Source organism: Brassica napus, chromosome A10 (assembly GCF_020379485.1).
Source record: "Brassica napus cultivar Da-Ae chromosome A10, Da-Ae, whole genome shotgun sequence".
NCBI lineage: Eukaryota > Viridiplantae > Streptophyta > Magnoliopsida > Brassicales > Brassicaceae > Brassica > Brassica napus.
Window position 1 is genome coordinate 19,159,083 of NC_063443.1, and position 26,080 is coordinate 19,185,162.

General features: G+C 36.2%; 4 protein-coding genes across 6 annotated transcripts; all 4 read right to left on the minus strand.

Moving 5' to 3' along the window:
- Positions 1 to 1,508: 1,508 nt before the first annotated feature.
- LOC106372644 (myosin-9) lies at positions 1,509 to 3,292 on the minus strand. The gene is made up of 5 exons (XM_013812905.3): positions 2,959 to 3,292; positions 2,687 to 2,797; positions 2,467 to 2,547; positions 1,718 to 1,844; positions 1,509 to 1,606 (listed from the first exon to the last, which is right to left on the minus strand). Exons 1-4 carry the CDS (start codon positions 3,208 to 3,210, stop codon positions 1,767 to 1,769), a joined length of 522 nt encoding a protein of 173 aa, XP_013668359.1. The 5' UTR covers positions 3,211 to 3,292; the 3' UTR covers positions 1,509 to 1,606; positions 1,718 to 1,766.
- A 699-nt stretch (positions 3,293 to 3,991) lies between these two features.
- LOC106372643 (1,4-alpha-glucan-branching enzyme 2-2, chloroplastic/amyloplastic) lies at positions 3,992 to 10,236 on the minus strand. 2 transcript variants are annotated; one of them, XM_022693802.2, is made up of 22 exons: positions 9,949 to 10,236; positions 9,601 to 9,755; positions 9,319 to 9,518; positions 9,124 to 9,222; positions 8,687 to 8,729; positions 8,465 to 8,524; positions 8,282 to 8,362; positions 7,886 to 8,002; positions 7,462 to 7,545; positions 6,742 to 6,863; positions 6,437 to 6,556; positions 6,215 to 6,344; positions 6,021 to 6,131; positions 5,773 to 5,901; positions 5,604 to 5,707; positions 5,372 to 5,516; positions 5,150 to 5,297; positions 4,957 to 5,057; positions 4,805 to 4,882; positions 4,576 to 4,731; positions 4,426 to 4,500; positions 3,992 to 4,338 (listed from the first exon to the last, which is right to left on the minus strand). In XM_022693802.2, exons 1-22 carry the CDS (start codon positions 10,082 to 10,084, stop codon positions 4,219 to 4,221), a joined length of 2,514 nt encoding a protein of 837 aa, XP_022549523.1. In that variant the 5' UTR covers positions 10,085 to 10,236; the 3' UTR covers positions 3,992 to 4,218. The 2 variants fall into 2 exon arrangements, with proteins under 2 accessions (XP_022549523.1, XP_013668357.1); XM_013812903.3 differs by having other exon boundaries at positions 9,601 to 9,750; positions 9,949 to 10,203.
- A 623-nt stretch (positions 10,237 to 10,859) lies between these two features.
- On the minus strand, positions 10,860 to 15,145 carry LOC106372640 (serine/threonine-protein kinase D6PKL1-like). 2 transcript variants are annotated; one of them, XM_013812899.3, is made up of 3 exons: positions 14,726 to 15,145; positions 12,255 to 14,188; positions 10,860 to 11,894 (listed from the first exon to the last, which is right to left on the minus strand). In XM_013812899.3, the coding sequence occupies exons 2-3, from the start codon at positions 14,096 to 14,098 to the stop codon at positions 11,048 to 11,050; spliced, it is 2,691 nt and encodes an 896-aa protein (XP_013668353.2). In that variant the 5' UTR covers positions 14,099 to 14,188; positions 14,726 to 15,145; the 3' UTR covers positions 10,860 to 11,047. The 2 variants fall into 2 exon arrangements, with proteins under 2 accessions (XP_013668353.2, XP_013668352.2); XM_013812898.3 differs by having other exon boundaries at positions 12,255 to 14,178; positions 14,726 to 15,142.
- Positions 15,146 to 17,035: 1,890 nt separating this feature from the next.
- On the minus strand, positions 17,036 to 23,588 carry LOC106372639 (exocyst complex component EXO70A1-like). The gene is made up of 12 exons (XM_013812897.3): positions 23,328 to 23,588; positions 23,122 to 23,217; positions 22,586 to 22,791; positions 21,901 to 22,131; positions 21,653 to 21,791; positions 21,366 to 21,578; positions 20,884 to 21,089; positions 20,593 to 20,793; positions 20,406 to 20,505; positions 20,194 to 20,294; positions 19,941 to 20,087; positions 17,036 to 19,841 (listed from the first exon to the last, which is right to left on the minus strand). The coding sequence occupies exons 1-12, from the start codon at positions 23,484 to 23,486 to the stop codon at positions 19,724 to 19,726; spliced, it is 1,917 nt and encodes a 638-aa protein (XP_013668351.1). The 5' UTR covers positions 23,487 to 23,588; the 3' UTR covers positions 17,036 to 19,723.
- Between the last annotated feature and the right edge of the window lie 2,492 nt (positions 23,589 to 26,080).

Consider the following 26,080-nt stretch of genomic DNA (forward strand, 5'->3'; position numbering starts at 1 on the left):
AATTTTGAAACCAAATGATAAAAACTAACGTTTGATAAAATTTACTTTTGAAAAGGTTTAAAATTTTTTTTTTACCTTTTTTATTTGCGAACTTAGATTTTTTGTTGTTAGATTTTACAGACAGTATTTCACATGTTTATTAGTCAGTTAATGATGTGAAGCCGCCGAATATTGAACACAACATTTGCATGCACGTTTTTCGTTTAATATCTACCTTCTTATTTTCTTTGATAACTGATCTTAATAAGAGTGTGTAAAAATTATTTTCTCTGAGAAGGTTCCGAGCAAGAAAACACTAATCTTTTATTATTTTAATTTAAGAAAATTAGGAAACAGACAAGAAATTTATATCAGCATGTATAACCAACCCATATATGTTGGATATACGTGTATATACGTAGATGTCTTGTATCTTTCACATTGTGAGTATACGGCTATTCATGTGAACCGATCGATGAGATATTGAAGAGATATGGGCATAGCAAAAGAAGAATGTCCCAATGCAATTTATGTGGAAGATACAATAATAGCTAAAAATATAAACGCCAACAAATTTATAAATACATGACTTATTGACAAAAAAATTGGTTCAATTATATATTTTAAGCTTCTGACTTTGACTTATTGTGAGACAATGTCTCCTAACGTATCTTAGACTTGGATCGTGTCGCTAGATTTGTAGCTTTCCTCCATGCTCATGCACGACCGGTACACTTATATCTTACATCATTCACGCACATCTCATTACAAGAAAGAAACTATATTAATAACATATACAATTGTGGCAAACCGGCACTGAACACGTCACAGTAAAAACACACACATATATTAAAAGACAATGACAATACAATATCTGGTTAATGTCTCGACCAGTTCTCAAAATTTGCGAAAGGATCATATGTATTCTGATAAAGCATACAAATATGCATTGGATACGTGTCTATATATTCACACATACAGTATAAAGAGAGACGAATATCTCTATCCTAAATGATTGATAGGTTTCAAATTTGGAAATGGGTAGAGGTGCTAAGTATATGATTAATAATTGTAGATTCATGCACACAATATGATAAAATTGAGATGCTTATCCAAGGAAATATCGTTGTAGTTCCACCGAAACAAACGTTTGTTTATTCCCTTTTGCTTTGGATTCTAGTTTATTTATTTATTAAAATTGGTCTAAACTGAATCTAATATCATCCACATTTTTACGAAAAGACGCAATAATAACACTTAGGCTTTATCCGACATTTTTGGTAGTTAAGGTCTTCAAGGATTCGTCTGCACATGTACGTTGATTGGTAACACACTAGTCTAGGACAACATAGTTGAAAGGAAAAATATGATTTTCGTTTAGAATAATTAGCATCATATATAATCTTTACGTTCCATGACACATTGAACATTTTTCGTGTACAGATAGATCAAATGCTGTTTCATTAACATATGATCAAGAGAGATTTGAAAATTGAGATATGCCTCATGATAAAATCATGCATAAAAGCTGACACAAACATAGTTCTTTACATTTATTAGTACAAATTTGCGAATCACATCGATAATGTCTTGACATTGTAAACTGGTTACATGTTTTTTGAAACACCTGAGTTCAAAACCATTCACTATTACTTTTTATTTTATATTTATATATATATATATGATATTTGATAAACGACTAGAGTGATAGAAGGAAGAACAATGAAAATACTCTAACCATGATTTACCACATATAGCCCAATCCAAGTGAGTCTGCTCGTCCAACACTAGCCTTTGGTTTGATCAATGTTCTTGCTTAGCTCTTCCAGCTTCTTTAATCTCATTTTCTCGCTTTCTCCCTCCAACTACGCCCAATCATTAAAAAAAAAAAGAGACACCGTTAAGTCTCTCTGTCTCAAAACCACAACAAAAACACAATCAAAGTGAACATAAACAACGCTTTGGATTCAGCGGCACAGATTAGTACAACTGCGCAGGTGTTTCAAAGATAAACAAAAAGGTATGACTGTTCTTTGGATATCTGACTTCCACAAAAAAGGTGTCCAGTACTTGCACAAAAAAAAACAAAAGCAGAGCATCCAAACATGGGGAGTTCTTATACTGAGTCTCTATACTGATCTTAGTTTCTAAAATTGTGAAACCCATTTAAGAGGCAGGATCATACAACTCTAGAAATGGCCAACACGGAGATTAGATTCCAAAACCCGTAACATTACGGCTTCCCCTATTGCAATGAGAGTCGTTCCCAAGTCTTGGAACAAATCTACGGTGCAAATGCCTTTTATCCACATTTTGTAAGGTTTCTCTAAAGGAAGGTAATGGCAAATTCAAATGCTCAATTCAGAAACAGAGATCAGTTTTCAAGACTACACACCAACTTGTAAGACTAAACGCAACCAGGTATAACATTCATCCAAACACTAGGAAAAAAAAAGCAAGGGAGAAGTGAGATGATAAAGAACTAACCTCCTGTAGCTTGGTGATCAGCTCCACCTTCTCCTTGTTCTTTTCATTAAATGCTTCAAGTGCGTCCTTGTACTCTACTTCCTACACTTCATGAAAAACACACAGCTTAGCATATTCCAATTATTGTTCAAATACATAAGATCTTGATAGTCCACAAGGACCATTATATCTCGAAACTTAGTGTTTAGCATCTCAGAGAAAATAAAAAAAAAGCAATTACCTTTTTCTGAACAGTATTCCCCAATGGCTTTATCTCTTTATCAAGAGAATCAATCTTCTTCCGGATCAAAGTAACTTCCTTCCTCATGGGATCAGCAAATCCTTCAAGCTCCTGATGCAATTAACCACCAAACATACATTATCCACAACTAAGGTCTAAGCTTGAGATCCAGAGTTCATCTTTAGAAACTTAATGAAAAATTTCCCCAAAATTCTCTAACCTAGCAAAAATTGAAAAACCTAAATCCAACTGAATATTTGTAGATATCAAACCTCGCGGATCAAAGCGAGACGTTTGGTCTCGTCTTCAACGCGGCCGAGCTGAGCTAGAACTCGCTCTCTGATCTCCATCTTCTTCTTCTCGATCTCATCTTCTTTGGCCTTGAACGCCGACAAAGCTTTCACCGAGAGCTCCTCGTCTTCCTTCTTCATTTGGCTGCTGAAGCTCATACTCTCAGATAGCTCGTCCTTCAGGCGCCGGCTCTGATCCGCCGTCGCCGGACGCGTCGCCTCTGTCGGTTGCATCTTTTCTTCTTCTCTTCGAGATTTTTTTTTTTTTTGGTTTTTGAGCCGTTTATCTGATACGATCTACGATGACCGTTGGATTCTTTATTCTGCTAATAATGGAAGTAAAAAGGTGTGTGAGTGACCTGGAGGCACTAGCTTTGTCTAAACCGGAACCAAATTAAGAATTGAACCAGACCGGTTCATTTCTATTCATCTGCCTGGGCATTTTAATTTGGACCCGAAAACCCGAGCCAGAACCGACTTGAAAATATCTGATCCAAAACCGAACCAAAAATTTACAAGTACCTTTTGAATCTAAATTTATTTTACCCGAAAGAACCAGAACCGATCCAAAAAGATCTGGATCCAACAAGAACCGTTCCGAATAGATCTGATCTTATTATTTTATAATTTAATCGAAATATCTTTTGTTAGTAACATTTGTTATTATTTTGTAACATTTTAAGTAATATGAAAATTTAAAATATAAAAAATAGAGTTTAAAAATATTTTATTTGAATTATTAATAGTGTCATTTAAGTTATTTTATAAAATTTTAGATATATATGACAAATATCGATTAAATTTGATGGAGTTGGATATGTTATGTATTTCTTAGATCCTAAATACCCGAACTTGATCTGAACTCGATATGGATACGAAAAATTATGGATATTTTATGGGTATTTTTATTATAGATTCAAACCGACTCGGATCCGAAAAGAACCAACCAGAATCCAAACTAAAAAGATTCAAATACTTATTGGATTTAAATATTTAAGATCCGAAAAAAACCCGATGACCGAACGCCCATATAAGGATGTCATTTTTCAAGCTTCGTTTTTGCAATTTTAAGACAAACCAGCTGGGCCGTGAACGGCCCAACAACGGTTTATTCCGGTAATTACAAACTGGCTTTCTTAGTTAATCAAGAGCTATATCTCCGGTTTAGTGTTTTTAGATATTTTCGTTTACAGACTTTACATTCTCAGTGACATTTTTGTTCACACTCTTTCTCTTCTCTGCTTACGGTTTTGAACCCAAAGTCTCGAGATCATCATCACGGTCTGCTAAAGCGTAAACCACGGCAGTTCTACATGGTGTGTAGACCATGAACGAGGAGGGTCGTCCGTCATATGAGCCCTCCTGCATGAAGCGTAATTGGTCAAGAGATTGGAACATTTCGCAGTGAATATCAACTTTAAATTCAAATGGTCTTTTGAGTATTCTTACAAATGTGAAATACTCTGCCGTGCGGTCGAGCCTACCGAATCCACCAAACAGAGGGTCGTCCGAGTCCAATACGATCTGGTGAACAATCGTAGAAACAGATTATATATGTTTATATTTGCATTATGAAAGTAGAGCTAGATGTGTATATACCTTGTATTTGCCTGGCTTGGAGCAACCAATGCGGTAATCAAAGTAGCTGCTGGTCCAGTGGAAGTTGAAGACGAAGACCAGATCACCTCTTTCGAACACGATTACTCTATCTCCTTCGTCTTTTCTTGATATGAATTGATGCTCCGAAGTCATAAACTGCTTACAATGTAAAAAATCAGATTAGCTAATGGATCATTCAGATTCTATAGAGAATTTTTATTACACTTACACCGTATTTCTCTTCAAGATGTTGCATTGCCCGATCAAACTCTTGCAGTCCATGGTATCTAAGATAGTCCGCATCCCCCTATATATAAAAGTCAGAACACATCCAAAGCATATAAGCTTTGATATATATATATTGTACTTATGAGAACTTACAAGATCAAATCTGCGCCTGCATTTGTCATAACTGAAGTTGTTCCCAGGAATCACACTCCCATCAGAAAGCCGCTGCTCGCCTCTGGGAAAATCGATCCATTCTGAACATTTGCAGGAGAAGATGAAGACAATGTACTCTCTAAAGGTAAATTAAATAAGTAGCTTTAATTGATGATGACATAGTTAATAGTACCTGGATGTCCGAACTCGTTCCCCATAAAATTTAAGTAGCCTTCACCGCCTAATCCCATGGTTATAAGCCTAATCATTTTATGCAAAGCTATTCCTCTATCTACAAGAGGAGTTGAAGGTCTGTCTACTGCCATGAAATCATACATATCCTGGAAACAAACAAACAAACACCATTCAAGTAATTCCTAAGAATTAGGTAAATGAATATGGACAACTATTATACCTTGTCCATTAACCAGAAGGCAATTGTTTTATCACCAACAAGAGCTTGATCGTGACTCTCAGCATAGGCAATACACTTCTCTGACCACCTTCTGTTGGTAAGCGTGTAAATGATGTCCCCCATTTTCCAGTCCTCATCTCGCTTCCTTCACAAGGAGGAGAGCAAGATTTACTCAGTTCACCAAAGATGCAGTTGAAAGAAAGTGCAGCAAAGAAAGCAGAAAGAAGCTCACTTGAGAATTTCTATCCACTTATCAGCTATGGCCATGTGTAAACGGTAGTCAAATCCAACGCCACCATCTTGGACAGGAATGCAGAATGTTGGCATACCACTAACCTGAATGTAACAATAGTATAAGCATATAGCACAAAATAGCCAGATCGGTGGTTGTAAAAACTTACATCTTCCCCAACGGTAACCGCTTCAGGGTAGAGCCCATGAATCATATCATTTACCAGCATCAGATAAGTCACAGCGTCCACATCAGTTTCCAACCCAAAGTACTCAGTGTAATTTCCAGTAAATCCAACCTATCCGAAACCCCAGAAAATAGAAGGCCAATGAACCAACGTCAGACAAGTGTAAGAGCGTGAACATAAAACAGCTTCTACAGAAGTTAGCCATCCAATATCGAAAAGTATGAAAGTACCGAGAGTCCATGATGCGTATACATCATTGAGGTAACACCATCAAATCTAAATCCATCAAACTTGTATTCTTCAAGCCACCACCGAGCATTTGAAAGAAGATATCGTAGAACCTAAAAAACGTGACTGTTAACTAAAGGTGCTGACGAAAGTCTCTTCACAATATTTTGATTAAAATCCGAAAGAAGTTACATACTTCCCAGCTCCCATAATTGAAAAGACGCGAGTCCCACATCCAATGGTAACCCCGAGGTCCAGAGTGGAAGTAGTGAGCATCAGTTCCATCAAACATGTTCAGTCCATCCAATGTATTTTTTGAAGCATGGCTGCGGAGGATTAGAGTCTAACAATATTAAATGACTAGTAAACGACCAAAAGGTGTATCTGCTCGTTTGCTTTCATGAAAAAAAATTATTACCTGTGAACGATATCCATCAGAACGATCAGGCCTAACTCATGAGCTCTATCTATCAGTGATTTTAGGTCCTCTGGGGTCCCACAACGGCTGCTAGGGGCAAAAAAGTTTGTGACATGGTACCTGGCATACACAGTAGAAACATGCATGATCCTCAGTAAGAAATAACAAATAAGTATGAGATCCCTGTACTACTAGCTGCTTGAAGATACAGATAGCATCATGGCACAAATGCAATATTTTTTACAGCAATAAATTAAATGCAAACAGATAGGATTTAATACAGCTCACTCAGGTAAGAATAATACCCAAAGCTGGCATAATATGAATGTTCTTGTATAGCCATGATTTGAACAGCATTGTAGCCAAGCTTTTTGATACGTGGAAGCACATCATCTCTAAAATTAGCATAAGTATTGATCATCGGTTCCTGCATAACAAGTTCACTGTCATCATTCACGTGATATAAGCTCTGTTCTTTTGATTAACGCAGCTTCTCGCGTCAGCGACTCCAAATTTTACGGTGGCTGCTTCGTGTGAAACGACGCGGACAATGGTGATGACATAAAAAGTGTCGCCGTAACAGTAAAAAATAGTCGCCGCGTGAGTTGTAACTGACGCTAGAATTTTTAGCGATCAATAATCATCCCAAAACTAACGCTGCGTCTCTTATAATTAACATCAGCAAAGTGGTTTTTCAGCAATCTTGCTTTTAAAGTAACGGAAATACAGAGCGGAAAAGAGACGCAGACGCTGACGCAGCGTTCATCAAAAGAACACGACTATAGAACAATATTTACAGAGTAGAAAATGGAGAAGTGCAAAAACCATCTTCGCAGTGAAAAGTATCTCATTTATCTATTCATATTTTTAGTAATTCTTAGAATTCTTTCTGTTGTAATCTGTGTCATTGTGGTTAAGAACCCACACTGAAGAAATAAGCATTGTGATTGTACTTGTAAAGATGTTTGAGTCACAGCTGTTAAAGATGAAAACCTAATTATATAAGAGAAAGAAGCCGCACGAACCGTGCTACTCATGCCAACATGTGACTCATAAATCCTCAGCGACTTAGGTCTCTTTGGTTGGGGATGTTTGAATACATACTTCTCCTGTAAATAAATTTATAACTGTTAGTCCATAAATTAAAGATAAAGGGACAGCCAAAACTCTTTGTTGAAGTTTATAAGGACGCCAATGACAAACTGTAAGGACACATTTAAATGGGGTTTAACATATGTCACTAGTTGTTCATAACAGAAGGAAGGATAGATGGCTGAATTTGCTAGTTAAACAATAAAAGTATGTGTTTTAGGATCGTCTAAGACTAATCAATCCATGACTGCATTCATACTAGCGGCGTGTCTATAAATCTGAATCTTAAAAACTTCAAACTAGCACTGGCTATATCCTGATCCACAAGATAATTATCAAAGGACTACAGAACCTTACCTCTTCTGGAGGATCATAGTATATGCCATTGAACGGGATTTCACCAGGAGCTTGCACAGAGAACTTGATCCAAGCAGGAATTGAGTCTTTAATGCCAGATGGTGTATCCATACGAATCTGGAGTTTTTAGTATCAGAAATTTAATCGTCATTACATAACATTCTCAGAAAGTTACGACCCATGCTATGTAATGACACATCGCGATTTATCCAAATATATTCTCGTGACATGCAGAATACTTGTTAAGGCAGTGTGAGTGCATTCATACTGGTAATAATTATTTTTGCATTCCTACGCATGTGTTAAGAAGAACCAAAGCGTTCACCATTTTCTATATCTGGTGCTGGTCTAAGTTTTAAATATACGCATTCACCATTTTAGCAACTTCTTATTTACCTTTACACGTGAGCCATGGGGGATTGCTGGCGAACCATCCGTGTTGTTGGGCAAGAAGATCTCCCAAACACCAAATTCATTCTGTAGAAGATTTAATGAGATAATCATCCGTCCTAATTTACTATACATTATATGAATTTACCAAGCATAAGAAATGTAAACAAAGTAGTCAATAGGCCATACACGAGTCATGATATCTGCATTAGGATTCCAGTTGTTGAAATCTCCAATCAGTGATGCAGACTGAAACAGACAAGGATAGAAAATCAGTAAAACGACCAAACTAGTTATAAATCACATGCATAACACAGAAATAGATACAGTCGAGAAGTAAAAGTTGAAATAGAGATGTGGATGAAGAAAACCAACGTATAATTCTCTAGCGGAAAACTAAAAGAAACAAACCTTAGCTCCAGGCGCCCACTCTCTATAAGTTATACCGGCATCACTGAAATCGCAAATGAACGATTGAAACAGAATATTAATGGCGATAAACATAACCAAAATATCTCTAACGGCTTCAAGAAAGGGCCATATCTTATAAACTCGACTTCAATTATAAAGTGGAAATGGCTGAAGCTAAGAATAATCATATTAATATATAAGCAATGCATAATAGCATCACTGAAGACTACTTCTTGCTAATATTTTTGGTGCTCAACCTTTAAATTTGTAGATGATGAAGACTTGCTTGGCTACTAGTTTGACTACAATCAGACTCTTTAACTACCAAAAAAGATACTAACAGATGTCAACAACGATTACGCTCTAATGTACCAAGCATTTCATGAGCCTGAACTTAAATGTTTACTTAAGAGCTATAGGAGGTAACTCATAGTTACCTGCGCAAGAATCCTAACTTTTCATAGCCACGAGAGAATGCCTCCAGACCACCCTCATACTTGTCTATTTCCTCGCGCAATCTTTTATACTGTTTATAGCTGTAGCCAACAACAACAAAAAAAACGCAGAATACTTAAGCGGAATCAAGAGTAGCAACCTTTCTACAAACTTGTACTACGAAACAACTATTTTACCGGTAGTCAAGATGGTCTTTGTAACTCCGCAACATGGGGTCTATCTCATATATTATCTGCCCATTACCAGGTGGAGGAACCGTTCTTGGCTTCACCTCTTTCTCCTTGACGACTTTACTCGAATTAACAGAAACAGACGCTTGGTCCTCGGTTATCACTATGCCATCCTCTTCCATTGTTTGACTTTCTAGATTTAATTTCTACAAAAGGTTTCATGTTCAAAATACTTTACAAATTTGCAACTCACACAACAGGTTCAACCTCAAACAATTTGCCTCCCACCTGTGATTCTTCTGTAACGTTGCTGGGACCTTGTAGAGCATCGTCAGTCACCAAGGAAGCACCATCATCAACATTATCAGGTACTAAGAGTTTCTTCGAGACGGCTTGCGACTTGGAATCAAACTTAGCAGATTGATTCCCAGCGAAGATCTTCCCTACATACATGGAAATTAATCAAGGTATCTGGATAATAATAATGAAAAGACTCAACAATCAGCTCAAAATGTTTCCGTCTCTACTCAATTTCAAAATAGAAGCCATCATTCCTAAAGCTAATCGAGAGGATGAGGTTTGATTAGTAGTCGATCTCACTCCAGAGAGAGAGAGAGAGAGAGGAATAGAGCTTACGAGAGAGAGGGCGTTTCTTCAGGAAGAAAGAGACGGTGGAGTTGAGAGATCGCGCATTGGAAGAAGAAGAGAAGGGAAGAGGGAAGGATGAGACGAGAACACCTGGAGTCAGAGACACTCCGTGAACCACCACCATGTCCTCTCTCTCTTGTTTTCCCGGCGATTCCTAGAGAGAGAGAGCTGTTAGATCTAGAAGGAGTGAGAAAAATCTAGGAACGAAATCGAAAACGAGTGGCGGGTTTGCTCTGTTTTTTTCTTTTTAATTTGTTTGTATTTGTAGTTTTGTGATTTGCGAATTGCGAAACGGACGAACCAGCGATTGCTTAAAGATCAGTGTAAGTGGGGTCCACTCCATTTTCACAATTCCCCATCGTCCATTTTTCTTTTTTTTTACCTTTGTTTCCTTCCTTCGTCCAATATTCAATTTTTTTTTAAATGCAAAACTTCTTCTTCTGTGTAGTGTAGACCACGTGATATTTCTGGACACCTCTTTGTTAGCGAGCAGGTGCTGATGCATGCACCTTTACTGTCACGAGATTTCTATAAAACAAATTAAAGTCTAAATGAGCATCTCAACTGCAGTTCTTTTTTTTGAAGAAAAATCTCAACTGCAGTTCTTTTAGTGCATTTCTTAGGAATACAAAATAAAAAAGTAAGAGAAAGATTGAAACAGGTTTTCATTGAGATACCTTGATATCTTTATCAGATATCCTTTTTTGATATTTTTTTTTAAATCATGATTCGTCCCTTTTGTAAAACACGAACAACTTAAATATTAAACTGACTTTTATTAAAAAATAATAATTTTAAGTTGCTGAAAAACCAGGGTTGGGGATGCTGTTAATAGAAGTAGGAAAATTGATCACTGTTTTGAGATGTCATTTGTTTACTTTGTTTCTAGAAGAAAATGATTATTCCAAACGCATTGTAGTTTATATTCTGAAAAGTATTTAAGAACCAAGTAACAATACAACATTGTTTAGCAAAACCATTACAAAATAAAATTAATAATCCCCGCAAAGTGATTACATAACCTGCGATAGAAGAGATGCTTAAGCTGCGGAAAGCTTCTGCATCTCTCTTTACTGAACAGTCCTTTCTAGAATAACTCAAACTCAAGATGTTCCCCAACTGCCTTGCAATCCAAGTAATTACTTTTCCCTTCATGATTCGGTACTCCATAGTCATAAAAATCCGGAAGCTCAGGCGGTATCGCACACCGTATCAACGCCCAGTTCAAGCCTTCGAAGAACGCGTGCCGTTTTATCTCCGCTGCTCCTTTCTCCGTCCCTAACCGGTTCTCAGGCTCCTTAACCAACAACCCTTTTATAAGATCCTTAGCTTGGAAACTCACGTTAGGGTTATCAGGAAACTTCAAGCTCTGACGCACAACGTTAGCTATCGTCTCTTCATTACTAGCTCCTTTGAACGGTGTTTTCCCGTAAAGCAACTCGTATAGAAAGATCCCAAACGTCCACCAGTCAACCGCTGCGCCGTGACCTTCTCCTTTGATGATCTCGGGGGCGAGATACTCGTGTGTTCCGACAAAAGAGTTTGATCTCGCATCTGTCGGTTCCGCGACCAGCTGAGGTAACGACTTGAACCGCGCGGTTAGGTCGGATTTTTTGAGTTTTTTCATCATTACACGGTGTTGTTTGGCTTTTTTCTTGTTCCCGCGGGAGAGTTTAGGTCGGAAACAAGATGGCTCGATGCAGCTAGATCCAGTGCGGCTACCTGAAGAGAGTCTCATCATGGCATCTCCATGGAGAGGAGATGATGAGTTTAGAAGCGTGGGACTCACGGTACACCTTAAGGAGAGATCAAAATCTGTTACCATAATGTGTCCATCGTCACGTACCAAAATGTTCTCTGGCTTCAAGTCACGATATATAACCCCTAACATATGCAAATACTCCAACGCAAGAAGCACCTCTGCCACGTAGAACCTGTAACAAAAAAAATTGGGATTACATGCACAAATCATAAGCTAAAAAATTGAGACCGAACTAACTGAATTAACCAAAACTTTACCAACCAAAATTACCTGAACTTAACCGAAATTAAACCAAAATTTAAATCAAAATATAATCAAAATCAAAAACTTTGGTTAGTTTTAGTAAAAAAATTTAAAACCGAACTACTTGGATACCGAACCAAACTTTTCAAGTTCGCAAGATTTTCGTCGAACCGAACTATCCGAACCCGCATGCCTAGTTTTCAAGCTTTAAAAAAGGTTTGTAATAGCATAATTAACTAAATTTTTTTTTTAAAAACGTTTAGCAGATAAACCGTAAGAAACAATGTACCTAGCCGCTGGTTCGGGAAACCACCTCCCGGGCTGTTTCTGCCTTAGGACATGCAAGTCACCTCCCGGACAACATTCCATAACCAGACAAGACAAGTTATCTGAAACGAAGTGAGCGTATAACGTCGGAAGAAACGGGTGATCAAGCATTTTGAGAATATCTTTCTCGGTTTGCGCCCTAGACATCTTGTTCCTTCTCTCCAAGAACTCATTATCCATCACCTTTATAGCGAACAAGCAGTTTGTTCCCGTGAGCTCAGCCAGATAAACAGTTCCTATATCTCCACAACCGAGCTTTTTGAGAAGATTGAAATGTCTAAGTCCCAATGAACCGAGCCCGTGCTGTGCCCTTATATGCTGAATAGCTTCCCATCTCACGTCCTTAGACATATGTGGTCTGTTTCCGAAGCTAGATCTTGTAATTATATCACTGCTTTGTCCTTGTTCTTGTTCTTCCTCGCTAGTGCTTGAGCTGTTGTATTTGTTTTCGGTTTCAGAGTTCTCGTTGACATCTTCAGTGGCTGCTCTGTCTAAGATGAGTTTGTTCGGAGGATTATCTGGATTCATTACAACAGATTTCTCACTGAAAGAACCAATCTCCACACTCTGTTCCGACATGTAGACAGAATCCTTCTGTTCAGCTTCTTTGCCGGATAGAATATCTTCCTCAACACGTTTCACTAGGGTTTTACTACCGAATTCAAACCCTAGTGAGCCCTGAGAGGTCTCTGGATTCGATAATTCCAGAGACCTTCTTATCTTATTCTTGTCAAGTTTGGTCTCACTGATCTCATGAGAGCTCTCATAGCTTGAGCTGGAGAAATCAGAAGCCAATTCATCTAAACATCCTTCCTTAACACTTGTCTTCGGCTCAAGAACAGACTCTTTAGAAGGCTCATCTTTATTTGAAGTGTTCTTCAAAGTGAAATGGCATCTATGGCAGAGAAGCTCCTTTGCAATGGGATCATAGAAGCCATCTACTTCATCATACACATTTGTATCCTCTTTCTTCTTCTTCAAGGAATCTTTGCTCCTTAGAGCCGGTTTAGCTCCTCCACCGCCACGTGGAATGGTTCTGGTTAACTTAGCCACTCTCTTACCATTAACTATGGTTGAAGTGGGTGTATTAGCATACAACAACTTCACTTTCCTAACTGACTTCAGCCCAACCACTGTCTTATTGTTCACTGATCTTGGTGAACCGAAGCTCCTCTTGGCCATACTCAACTCCGCGTCATCAAGAGACCAGTTCTTGTCATTCTTTAAGACCATCTCATCGCAATACATAGAGTTTTGGCTCGAAGAATGTATCTTAAGAAGACGTAGCTGCTGCGCTATGCTACTCTCTGCTGAACTGCTTTGAGCCTCGTCTAGTAACCCGACAAGAACAGCTTTTCCTTCTTCACCAGCTCTGCCGCTAGGCTTAGGAGTCGTCCGTTTGCTAGCTGCTGTTTCCGATGCCTTTGTGACGCATAAATCTCTCAAAGACTGTTTTAACGTCGCTGGTGGTTCAAAGACTGTTTTAATCTCAGCTACTGTCTTGCTTGGTGATCGAGCATTACGCTGCAAAGGACCGTTGTTGTTTCTACTGCTACTGGTTGCACCGAGTTGGTAAGAAGGAATCATTCCGGATGTTCGAATGCTTATAGACTCGAAGAGTTGGTTGATATCATCTTCTAGTGACCCTCTGTAACCTAGTTTTAGTACCGGTCGCTCCAGGTCCTTGTCGTCAACGAGGCTTGAACCGGAATGTGGAATGATTGGTGATCTTGTGGAGTATGTAAATGAGTTTTGGTGGTCTTCTTTCTCCTCAACGATTTCACACTTTCCGGCAAATGAACCCATAACCTTTAAAGCTCAGTCACATAGCATCTTAGTAACCCATAACCTAATCCAGTAGATACATCTTTTGATCCCACACTAACCTGAAAGTATCTTCATATATCATATAGGTCAGCTTAAAACAAAAAACAAAAGCTTAAAGGATCAAACCTCTGTCTAATGAAAGTTTAACTCTAAAAGATATATATCACATATTCATAAAAACAGAACATAACAGAACAGAACAGAGAAAATGAAGAAAAAAATATCATCATTGTCTTTCAATAGTAGATTTGGATCGATGACTAATGAGCATAACAGACCAATTCAACCTATGAAACAGTCACATATCTGTGAAATCTGGTTCCACAATATCTCCACAAAGGCAATTAACAAGTGAGAATTTTATAGGAAATATGATTCATTACCAATACAACAAGTTCTTATTATTTGCAACCTTTTGACATTTCTAATGATTTTCATGTATTTATACGTTTTTATATACCCTAGGCATGTATTATTGCATACAAGTCAGAACAAATATATAGATGAAGTAGAAGATGGCTGTCAAAAAAAAAAGATGAAGTAGAAGATGAAGAGACTTAAATGTCATCATCTTGATTCATTTATGAATTAAGAGTGAGACAGTACCTGTGAGGGTAATTGACAAAACAGAGAGACAAGAAAGCTGTTGTATATCGTCTTCTGTGTCTTCTTTCTTTTCTTTTTGCTTGGGGTTTGACAAGGATTCTGCAACTTTCTCTATGCAGTTTGAAGAACAAAAGAAGGGACCCATGTCATATGGTTGTGGGTCTCATGTAACAACGAAATTTAATAAATATTTTTGATTAATTCGATGGGGTCTTGACATGTTGATCACTACTGATTATTGTCGTGTCAAATTCGTTGACATGTGTCTTTCAAAATTTTAATGAGTTTAGTAGATTATAACCATGTCTCGTTGCAAGTAAAGTTGAAGATTTGAGTTTCAGACTGTAGATCTGTATTAGATTTCTAAGAAGTTGATTAAGTTCCTTTTATGACAAAAACTATGATAATGAAGCTAATGTCCAATTGACAATAATGATGCAGGTCTTTAATCACTATAAGTCTAGAAATATAATCTAATACAATCACTTCGCTCGAGGTTTTCTCTTGAATATTCGAAAGTTGTGAGATGCAAAAAGGTTGATACTTTTCTTAAGGCTTAGCTGATTTTTAAGCATATCATCATTCTTTAGCATATTATAATTTTCGTAAAGCTTAAAATGTTCGGAAATCCAGGAAGATTAAAGGAACTGGCACACTAAAAAAATCGCTATACTTTTTAGTATTAATTAGTGTGGTCATCATCATTTCTTTTTTTTTTGAAAAAAAACAAAAAAAAAATCATCATCATTTGTTACCTTAACATTGCTCTTTATTCCAATGGTTTAACTAAATGTTCATTAATGCTTATACACTATTAAGTCTATGATTTAATTTTTAGAGAAAACGATTTATTAAACAATTATGTAGGCTACGGAAGAAAGACATACAAAAGATCTTCAATATGGTGCAAATAAACTCGGCCAGGCGTGATCTTCATAGGACAGCTCAGGCAGACGTAAATATTTATAAGGCATGTAGTATTATCAATTGTCAGATCATCTATATAATATTTTTCATAATTATAATATCATAATAAATCAGCCTTAAAAAAATAATTTTCTAAATAAAGTTTTACATGAATACAGACCAAAATTGTAGTTCCAATTAACCAAATGAAATTAATAGATTTATCCATACGAAGACATTCTTACACGGTTAAATAATAAATTTACGGACCATATTCTCTCATATTCTATTTCCTGATTGAAATAAAACACTTTTGGTCAAATGTTTGTGTCCTTGCCTGGCCATTGTGCATAGCACTAAGCCTGTAACTACTTTACATAGATAACATACAAATATAAGTTATGTATGCATTAAAAAAAAATTCTTACAACCAGTTTGTAGTTGACTTTGGGATGTTATTTTTTTGGTATAATCAAAACAAAACAGCACATTCTTTTTTGGTAATATCATTGTCTCATACTTACTTAGAACAATTTAAAACACTAAAAATTTTAAACATACTATGATCTAAATAATCTATGTCTAAAGCTAAGCATAACCGTTATTCGGTAAACATAATCGGTCTCCTCACAAGATGCCCTTCCGAATCAAAACCTTGCAACTCTTCATCTCTCCAGCCATAACAAAACTCATAACATTATAGCAAGTTGTCATAATGTCATAATGGAAGTCTGATTAAAGTCCCGTTACTGTTTGATTCAAATGGATGGAACTTGGTTTATGTTTTGGTCCCGCAAGACTTTTTGGATTATAAGCTCCCAAAAAAATAAATACATGACTTTTGGAAGTGTCCAAATAAATGAGAAGAAAAAGAAGTTTTCTCTTCACAGCCACTTTTGTAAATCATTATCATCACAGTTTTTTTCATATACTTAGCTGAATAGTAACTTTGTTGTTAATAATGAGCAACATATACTGTTAGTATTGAGATATTGGGCCCTTTAATTGTTATAGGCTTTACGGGTTTGTTATAGTCCATGGACTTGCTAAAGCCAGATCTCACAATGAAACCCTAGAGAAGACTAAGTTGAGTGCTGTACACGCATAGAACCGAAAGAAATCTTCAAGATTAAGGTGGAATGGTTGAGGGGAAAGCTTGATGATGGTATTTAGTTTCTTACTCGTGATTTCAGATTCTTGTTAAGATTTTCGTGTTGTACTTCCCCACAAAGTCATAGTTCAAAACATATTCTAAAGGTAAATTATAGACTTAGTTTGTCCTTTTCTCTACTGTCAATTAGCTTGTTTGTTGTTTCAGTACTAATCCCTAAGACCAGAAGAAATATACAAGATTAATAGTTAAATTTTAATTTAATAAATAAATCTTTCAGTTGAAAAAAGATATAACAAACCGAATATTCTTTTATTCCTCACCCATATTGGAACACACCTGAGTGGTGCATCACATGGGATTACAACACCACACACACATTCACACACAGCACACATCGTAATTAAAGACACTAAACAAAACCAAAATGAAAACAAACTTAACGAAGCACAAAGACAATTAATAGAGTAAGATAGTAATAATCTGCTGATTCCGAGGGGAACCGAAGCTTGCCAAAGGATCGAAGTTGCCCATACGAGGGATAACAAAAGACAAACCAAGCTTATCTTCATCAACCTTCATGCAATCTTCATCATTCCATTCACACACAATCCACATCATAATCATCACCATAACGATAATGATTATGATTATGATGAGGATTATCATTCAGACAACACCCACACGTAAAACACAATTCATAATCAAAATCTACAAGAGATCTCTTCTTCTTTCTTCTTACCTTTTGTGTGAGCACTCTTGTGTTTTTGGCCATCCCCTAAAGAAAATCTGAACCTCTCAAAAAACCCTTTATGGTTAGATCTTCTGATTGAGTCAGAGGATTCTTCTTCATTTCTTTAGGGGATGGCCATAGTTTGTGTGTTTTGTGTTGTGCCAAAGAGAGTTTCAACAATGGATGCTGTTAGGGTTTTATGGCTTCTCTTTGTCTTTGGTCTTGGAGACACATTAAAAGAGAAATTGAAAGCACCCATTACATAAGCCATAGTGTTCTTTCCACTTTTTCTTTAAAATACTCTTTTTCTTCAATAATTAATCAGCTCAGTGTAACCACTGTACCGCGTGTCTGTTGATAATAATTATATTTTGTTTGTCCTAAACTGTATATGAAAACGAATACAAATCTAACGTAGTTTATATATTAGTAGACCGACATTAAAACTTTATGAACGATGCATTTATATGTAGAAATGTATTATGAGTTCAAAATATACGTCTCTACAAGTTATTTTAAGTGAGAATAAAATGAAATATTGGAAAAAGATGAATAGATTATTGGTGTAAAGGGGAATAAAAGTATGTAATGTCATTGGTGTAAGGATGACATTGAAAGAAATCAAATTAATATATTGGGAAAAAGTGGAGGAGATGATGTAAATGGGAAAGTCTATGTAAAGATGTTGGGAGAATTCGCATCTTCTAAGAGGAATATGCCATTACCAAACTTAACAAAAAGATATGCCATTACCAAACATGTGTTTAAAACAACAAACACATCTCACCACTCATTATTTTACTAAAAAGTATGAATGTAGCTCGACTTGTATTGTCTTGTCCGGTTCAAGAACAATGGTGTGGTAGTTTTTTAATTGCTAAAAAAATATTTGGGTCTTTGCATTAGTATTCTAAGTCTATGTTTTTTTATAGGATTTTTAACATAAAAACCCCTCAAGTATGTTTTATTAAGGTATAAACCCCTCGATTAAAGATTCAACGCATAAACTCCTCAATTCAGTTTGTTCAACGAATCGACCCCTCCCGTTAATTGTACCGTTTAACAATACGATGTGTTTTGATTATTTTGTAAACTATATGATTTCTTAATAAAACAGCACAACCTTAACTCAAAACAACAAGTAGTTTAATCTCACGACTTGTAACTTCTCTAAATCCCTAAGTGTTCCAAAAAATCCCCAAATTATTAAGACACATAGATGATGAACCCTAATTTCTCAGCCTGAGGGATTTTTGAGTTTTAATTGTGTGGACAGAGGGTTAGATAATCATTTTGTGTTTTGTGTTTCCTGCGTCAAAATTGTAAAACAAAGATGCAAGGATTTGTGAGACACACAGAAGAAAGAGGGTGAAAGAGTTGTCTGCGATTGGAGTTTGGTGTTTCATTTTGTTATTAAGACTTATATATACGTTATGAACTGTCTTCTCTCCTGCAACTGAAAGCTTTGGACAAATTTGGTCCATTTTACAATTCTTGTAATCTTGTTACTACTCTTGTACGTACATGACAAGTCAATATATAGGCTTTAGTGAAAGATAATTCATTTGCATACATACAAGGTTTCAAGCTCGTGTTCTCTATAAGTACTGAATAGCGATTTTTTCTAACATATGTAAGTCTTAGTAGTTAACACGACATAAACAAATGTTCAAAAAGAAAAATCGACATAAGCATAATACACAAATTATTTGAGCGTAAGAAGATATACAAAGCTGTGATGTTTTTTGGTCATTTAAAGAACGTTGTGTTTTATACTTAACTGCAACTCACAGCTTTTAACGTCAATAGTGACGGAGGGGTTGATTCCTTAAACAAACGGACTTGAGGGGTTTATACATTGAATCATTAATTGAGGGGTTTATATCCAAACAAAACATACGTGAGGGTTTTTTATTCCAAAAACCCTTTTTTATATGACCCAAACCAAATTTCTAGGAGTAGAAGTTTTCGCCTTATGGGACATTTGAAAGGTGGTTTACTGTTTAGTGACAACATTTTTATTAAATACCAGAAGCTAATAAATACAGATATGTAAGCCATGCTTATTTCAAAACGTGAACGTTATACAAAAGAGAAATAACTCGTTTCCAAGTAATTTACACACTCATCACTAAAAAAAATACAAACAAACAAACACAAATTGTCGACACTCCATATACAACGGAGACAGAAGAGAAGTAGTTTGACAGAAATTTACCTTACACAATTAGCTTTGGTTTGTTTGATTTTACCGTCGTGGTTCATTCATAGACTTTCCTTCAAACAACTCACCCAGCAATCTCTCAAGATCTTCAGCTGTATACTTTATGTATCTCTGAGAATTCTTCCCACTCTCAACCAGAGGCCTACAACGAATCATCAGTTTAAATCTCTTTAAGGTTTACATTTTGATACTAAAAATATGTTGAAAAGCTTTTGCAGGTAAGAGAGAAAAAGGATTTTACCCAAAGCGTTTGAGGAATGATCTATAAGCAGGCAATAATACTTCAGCAACAGCAAGTCTTAGTGACTCTCTTAGCTCTGTGTCTGGAACTGTCCATTGCGATTGTCTTTGATGCAACTCATCAAATTGCATATTGAACATCTTGAACCTGTTCCATTTTTTCAATATTTTAAAATTCATCAATATATAAATACTGATTTTCTGATAAATTAATATATAAACATTTCGTTTTTTGGTAGTATTTGAAGGCTTACCTCTCTTTCAATAACCCTCTTGAAACTCCGCTGCTGTTTCCTCCCTCTACACTTCCTCCTCCGGACGAGGTCAACCCTTGCGCCGACGAGGTTTGTAATATCTACAAAAATATATATCGTTTTCATTTTATCCCTAGTTTCTTAGTAAACCATATTATAAGGATTTTAAAACAGATACTTTTAGTGTATAGAGTTAGACATATAGATCGAACCTTTGTCCAAGCAGTCCTTTTGTATAGGTTTGCATGTTGCTGAACGACACGCCTATGCCTTTGAACCCAATCATCGCCTAACAAATCCTTAGCTTCAGACCTGAAAACATTTATGATATCAATAAAACCAAACTGAATGCGTTTTTATAAACCGTGATCGGTCTTCAAACGACGAAACTGAACCCACCTGCGCACAGATCTAACCATATAATGTATGTTGTTCATCAAGAACAAGTGTGTCAGTGCTTGATCTTTGTACTGTTTCGATTTTCCCTCCAGGTTGTTTTGAAGCGCCTGCATTATCCTCATTGTTACGGATGCAAGCTGAGAGTTCGAGTCGTCTCCATTTCCAAATTCCGAGAAAAGTTGCTTCAAAGTCGCTTGGTAGCTGACACCAACGAACATTAACAGAAGCATGGAAAGAGACAATATGCAAATAGCAGGATGAAGGAGAAGTAGATATATATGCGGTACTTACTCAAATAAGAACTTGACATAATTGATAACATAGCTTGTTAGTGGGTGGACAGTCCCATCTAGAACAGCAGTCTTTGTAGCATCTTTTTCAACAGCTTCTTCGAAGTCACCAAATGTTTCCTGAGCAGTCTGAGCCAGCCGCTTTGTCAACCCCGTAGCAGAGTTTCTAATTTCAAGGCATGCTTTACCTTTGAAAATTGTCTCAATCTGTCCATGGACACAAATTCATGAGTTTGTAAATCATTAAATGTGAGTCAAAGCAGAAAATTAGACGTTTGTATCATCTTGTATTCTAATATTTCACCTTACTACTAGCTTATACAAATCAAATACAGGTTCAATGGTGAATCAAGCATGTACGAAAAAAACAGAAAAGTAGCATAAATATCAGAACAATCCACCAAAAGCTGAAGCTAGAGAAGAAATTTTCCATTTAACAGAAGATTCTTCCATATATAGCTACTAAAGTGAGAAACATATTACCTCTGTATGAAGCTCCCGCATTATCTCATACATGTCTAACAGTACAAACAACTTTTCTGGAGATCTCTTGCTTCTAGCTATGGCATCCCCAAAGCTAAGTAGCATTGAGACACTGCTCACTGTAACTTCTGCAAAACACTGATCACTAAGAGAATCGAAGCCTCGGAATATCTGGTCACATACTTGCCTTTCTCCGGCAAAGAGCAATTTAACCTGTTGAAAGTATCTGGAGTTAGGAACCTACGTAACATGTTACAAAAATTGCAAATCTTAACTAGCATTCTTACAGCAATGCGCATGAAATGGATCCAATTTCCAATTTTGGCCTCCAAAACTTCCCACTGCATCCTCTGAACATCCTCTTTGCTAAGTTTTTCAACTCCCAGTTTCCTTAAGCTCTCTTCCAATACAAAAGTACGTGTTTCTCTGAAAAAGAACATAAAAGATTGAACAGAAGGATATCAAAATTATAACAGAGCAATATTTGGCAATGGATTGTATTATATAAGGGATGAATGGCCAAGAATCAATTCACCTATAAATTTGTAGCAGCAGTTGCTGGTGACCAGCTTGAACCATTTGCTGAGCCAAATCATGCAAAAGTGGCAACACCCTTGATGGAATGAGGACTGGAAGTGTATAAGCAGCAGTTTCTGAGTCATCGTTATGGTGTCCTCCGTGGGCTTTTCCATTACCCTCACCGTCTGCGGATGGTCTCAGTGAGTTAGGAAGGCCATCGAAAAGGCGATCAGGCTCCACAGCTTTGCTGATTATCACAAAGACAAATAAAAAAAAAGGAATGAGGATAAGATGAATGCAGGTGATCTGAGGAAGACACTTAAGTTAAGACTTTAATACTCCAATTATTCGGTAACATGACCAGTATCCTAAGGAGCTTTTATACTGGCACGAGTTAGTTTTGACAAACACATACTTGACAACTCCGATAATCCAGGAAATAAAATGTCATTTCAGGATATTGATTTTATGCTTGTAAGAGGGGTTAAAAAGTAGAAAAAGTAGCAAAAAAAAAAAAATCCACAACTAGCAATGTTCCCAGAAGTCAAAGAGTAGAAACCATAGATATAGCATACACGAGCATAAATTTTGAAAGCCGAACCATGTAATTTAGTCTTAATATGAAGTTCTACATATGCATATATATAGTAAGACACTCAACAATGCGTTCTAAAAACCTGTTTAGGTAAAGAAGCACAAACCTGTAAGAAACTAGCAACTGTTTAAACTCCTCCTCCAGCTTAGACTGAGCTTTAGCAAGCAAGCTATTAGCATGGTTGAGGACTCCATCACTGTTCTTAAAGCCTTTGTTGCTGCTAAAATAACGAATAACTTTTCTGAGTTGAGCTATAGCCTCCAAATAACTCTCCAGGTCCTCATGTGGCCCCTTGAGTACTTTAGTCTCTGCCTAGAAATGAATCGAAAGCATAATAAATAAAAAAACCGGTTTCAAGTATAAAAAATAATAGCAAGCTAAACCTTAATATAATTAGAAGTAGGAATATTCAGTTAGGTTTCTAAGAATCTAAAATCCATACAAAGGTAGCCTCTCACATAGAAAGATCAAAATTCTAAATCCCTTCGGAGTTACAGTCTACAAAGTCTACATAAGATATCATTTGAGTGAGTGAGAAACTCTACAAGAAGCTAAACACTAATCCAATCTCTGCTCAAGCTCAAGCTCAAGATCAATCTTATCTAAATCGTCCGATCCTAACTACAAATGAATGAAACAAACCTGACGGAGGAGATCAAACTGAGACAGAATAACCTCAGCGGATTTGAGAGTCTTATCAATATTCTCGTGAGCTTTCCTTATCGCGTGCGTTCTAATCTGAGATTTACCAAAACACACAGTCAACCAATAATCTCGATCAAGTCAGCGAAAGTTTCCTCGAGAAATTTAAATCCAGATCTGGATAGGGAGGAGATAGATACGGTTACCTGAGTGGGACGCATGGCGGATTCGAGAGCGGAGAGACGGCTATCGAAGGAGCCGAGGATGGAGACGACATTATCGGTGATGGTTTGACTCTTCTGGAGAGACTCTCTCATCAGCACAGCTCTCTCGCTGAGCAGATCCATTCCGCTATCGACGGCCATGGCGAATCTAAGAAGCTGATGAAATTGCTTTTCTTCGCCGTCGATTAGCGAAGTTGAAGAGAGGAAAGAAAGAGAGACGACGTGTGTTTTTTCATATTTTATTTAAGAAAATATAGTAATTTAAAAAAAAATACAGTAATTTTCTCAAGCGTGTACGTTACGCGCGTTTGTGGAGCAGATGGGCATGTAATAAAGAACCTTGGCCCGCAAAGTTAAAGGCTATGGCCCAATCTCAAAACAGCCCATTAAATATTACGGCCGAGTACTCGGATAATAGAGGGGCTCAACATCGAAATAAAGTATGTCAAAACAATTTATAATTTGTAGTCCGAATTATATTAAGTTTCAAGAAAAATTAGGAAAGAAAAAATAAATCGTATTAAGTTTCCTAAATATATCAAGACATTTTGTTGCTCCATTTGTTAGGCATTCTAAGTATCATTTACACTCCATCTTTAATGGTTTATCCACAAATAAAGCATTCAACACACAACATATAACAATAGTACATCAACGCAATTCGATCAACGTACTAAAAGAAATGACATACTCACTCTGTTTTTTATATAAGTCGTTTTAGAGAAACTTTTATGTTCCAAATTATATGACATTTGCGGTTTTCTATGTAAAATTTATTAACACTTAATGTTACGTACCAATGATAATATACCTTATATTTTATTATTGGTTGGTTTTTGGTTAGGTAAATAATTAATGATGTTTTTTTGTTTAGAAAATATACAAAATTAATGATTTTTTAATCTACGTGCATAATTCTAAAACGACTTATATTAAAAAACGGAGGTAATATCATCTAATTTTTTTCCCGCTTCCCAACACTGAATTTTTTTTAAATTAATTTAACATCTTTGGTTCTCAATGGGATATCATGTGTCTTTGCTTGAACATAATCTAATCAAGTCACCTGAAGTGCATATCCAAAGTTGTAACGAGAAATAAATGTAAAAATCGCCTCTCCATTATAAGAAATTTCAAGCACTTCACTAAAGTAATGTAATTACATCTAAGCTTTGAATGTAACCATGAACACTTCTACATTTTCATCCTTATAATAATTCCAATATCTTGGTACTACTAGCTAATAACAAACATTTGGATGCAGAACTTCTTTGGTGAATAAATTATATCTACTTGAAGTAGTGACACAAGCATGGTTTACTTATACATTTGCATGTATATTTTATTAGACTTTTTTTCGTGCTTAGTGTCATTCTATAATTTGAGTGGATAATTTCCAAAAAAAAGTGTTCCAAATAAATTAGGAAAGAAAAAATAAATTGTATTAAGTTTTCTCAAGACATTTAGTTGCTTCATTTGTTATGTATTCTAAATATGTTTGTATCCTTTACACTCTATCTTTAATGGTTTATCCACAAATACATCATTTAACACACAACATTAGCAATAACACAACGCCACACAATTTCATCAAAATACCAAAATAAATTACATCTAAGCTTTATTTTGGCTTCCCAACACTTATTTTCTTTAATTATTTTTTTCTAGAGAACACATTTGATTCTCAATGAGAGATGTGTGTCTTCACTTGACCAAAATCTAATCAAGTAACCTAAAGTATATGTCCAAGGTTATAAAGAGACATAAATGTAAGAATTGATGACATCAATACCATAGTATTGGAGAATATGGTTTGAATGATTTTCAGAATTATAGTGGTTTCGCCTCTCATAAATCTCAAGCCCTTCATCGGAGTAAGCTGTGAATCCAAGTGTGATATATATCCCATTAAAATGCTTATAAGCCTTAAACTTTGAAACACAACTCCACATATATACATCTATCAAAATTCTGCTAATCATTGTGAATTTATGTACATTTAACTTAGCTAATTGATTAATTAATTAGAAAGTAAAAACTAATCTAATTTTGGGGCCGGGCAGTTCATGTGCAGTTGAGCCAACCCACAACTATACACACAATTATGAATCATGATCATAGTTATTAAATTATAATGATATATGTTAAAACGAGTTATATAGGAGTTGATTGGTGGAAGTTATATAAACCAACACCCATTTCATTTTTACAGCCTTTTTAAAGCATTTTTTTTTTTAATTTTTGAAATTGAATCTATAGGTAAAACGAAAGGCTGCTATCTTGAACATCTTATAGGCTATGGCGATCTGGACTGCTTTATCGAGAGGCAGTTTGGCGGGCTTCTATATTATCATGACGGGTGATTGAGATTTTGCTACACCAGGGGCGGAGTTGAAAGCTCGCGAAAATTACGTTCTCAACGCAGTGAAAATGACCAAGGTTCATGGCACACTCCAGAGAAGTGGAAGTGAGTGATGTCTATGCATCAAGTTAAATAAGGAAACCTTGGAAGAACCACCAGAAATGTAGTTTATTAATTCACGCTCTAATCATTAATTGGATTTGCTTATCTAATTATTTTTATTGTTTTTCCTATGGGTTTTCAGTACTTGGAATCCGTAGCAGCAACAACAGTCAACAGAGGAGGAAAAGATGAAATGTGAATGTAAATCGACCTCTATTGTCTAATCCGGTTCAAAAACAAAGTTGTAGTCGGTTTTCAAGATAATATTTAC

Excerpts from the sequence above, each read along its gene's own strand:
- LOC106372643 (XM_022693802.2), bottom strand. The coding sequence starts at position 10,084 with ATGGTGGTGGTTCACGGAGTGTCTCTGACTCCAGGTGTTCTCGTCTCA. Across the intron at positions 4,732-4,804 it reads ATCTTGAAGAGAAATACGGT|TTTATGACTTCGGAGCATCA; the intron begins GTAAGTGTAATA and ends CATTGTAAGCAG. Across the intron at positions 4,339-4,425 it reads CGGCAGAGTATTTCACATTT|GAGGGCTCATATGACGGACG; the intron begins GTAAGAATACTC and ends CGCTTCATGCAG.
- LOC106372644 (XM_013812905.3), bottom strand. The coding sequence starts at position 3,210 with ATGCAACCGACAGAGGCGACGCGTCCGGCGACGGCGGATCAGAGCCGG. Across the intron at positions 2,798-2,958 it reads GTCTCGCTTTGATCCGCGAG|GAGCTTGAAGGATTTGCTGA; the intron begins GTTTGATATCTA and ends TAATTGCATCAG. Across the intron at positions 1,845-2,466 it reads TGATCACCAAGCTACAGGAG|TTGGAGGGAGAAAGCGAGAA; the intron begins GTTAGTTCTTTA and ends GATTGGGCGTAG.
- LOC106372639 (XM_013812897.3), bottom strand. The coding sequence starts at position 23,486 with ATGGCCGTCGATAGCGGAATGGATCTGCTCAGCGAGAGAGCTGTGCTG. Across the intron at positions 21,090-21,365 it reads TGCGGGAGCTTCATACAGAG|ATTGAGACAATTTTCAAAGG; the intron begins GTAATATGTTTC and ends GTCCATGGACAG. Across the intron at positions 20,506-20,592 it reads ATGGTTAGATCTGTGCGCAG|GTCTGAAGCTAAGGATTTGT; the intron begins GTGGGTTCAGTT and ends AAATGTTTTCAG.
- LOC106372640 (XM_013812899.3), bottom strand. The coding sequence starts at position 14,098 with ATGGGTTCATTTGCCGGAAAGTGTGAAATCGTTGAGGAGAAAGAAGAC. Across the intron at positions 11,895-12,254 it reads TTTCCCGAACCAGCGGCTAG|GTTCTACGTGGCAGAGGTGC; the intron begins GTACATTGTTTC and ends TTTTTGTTACAG.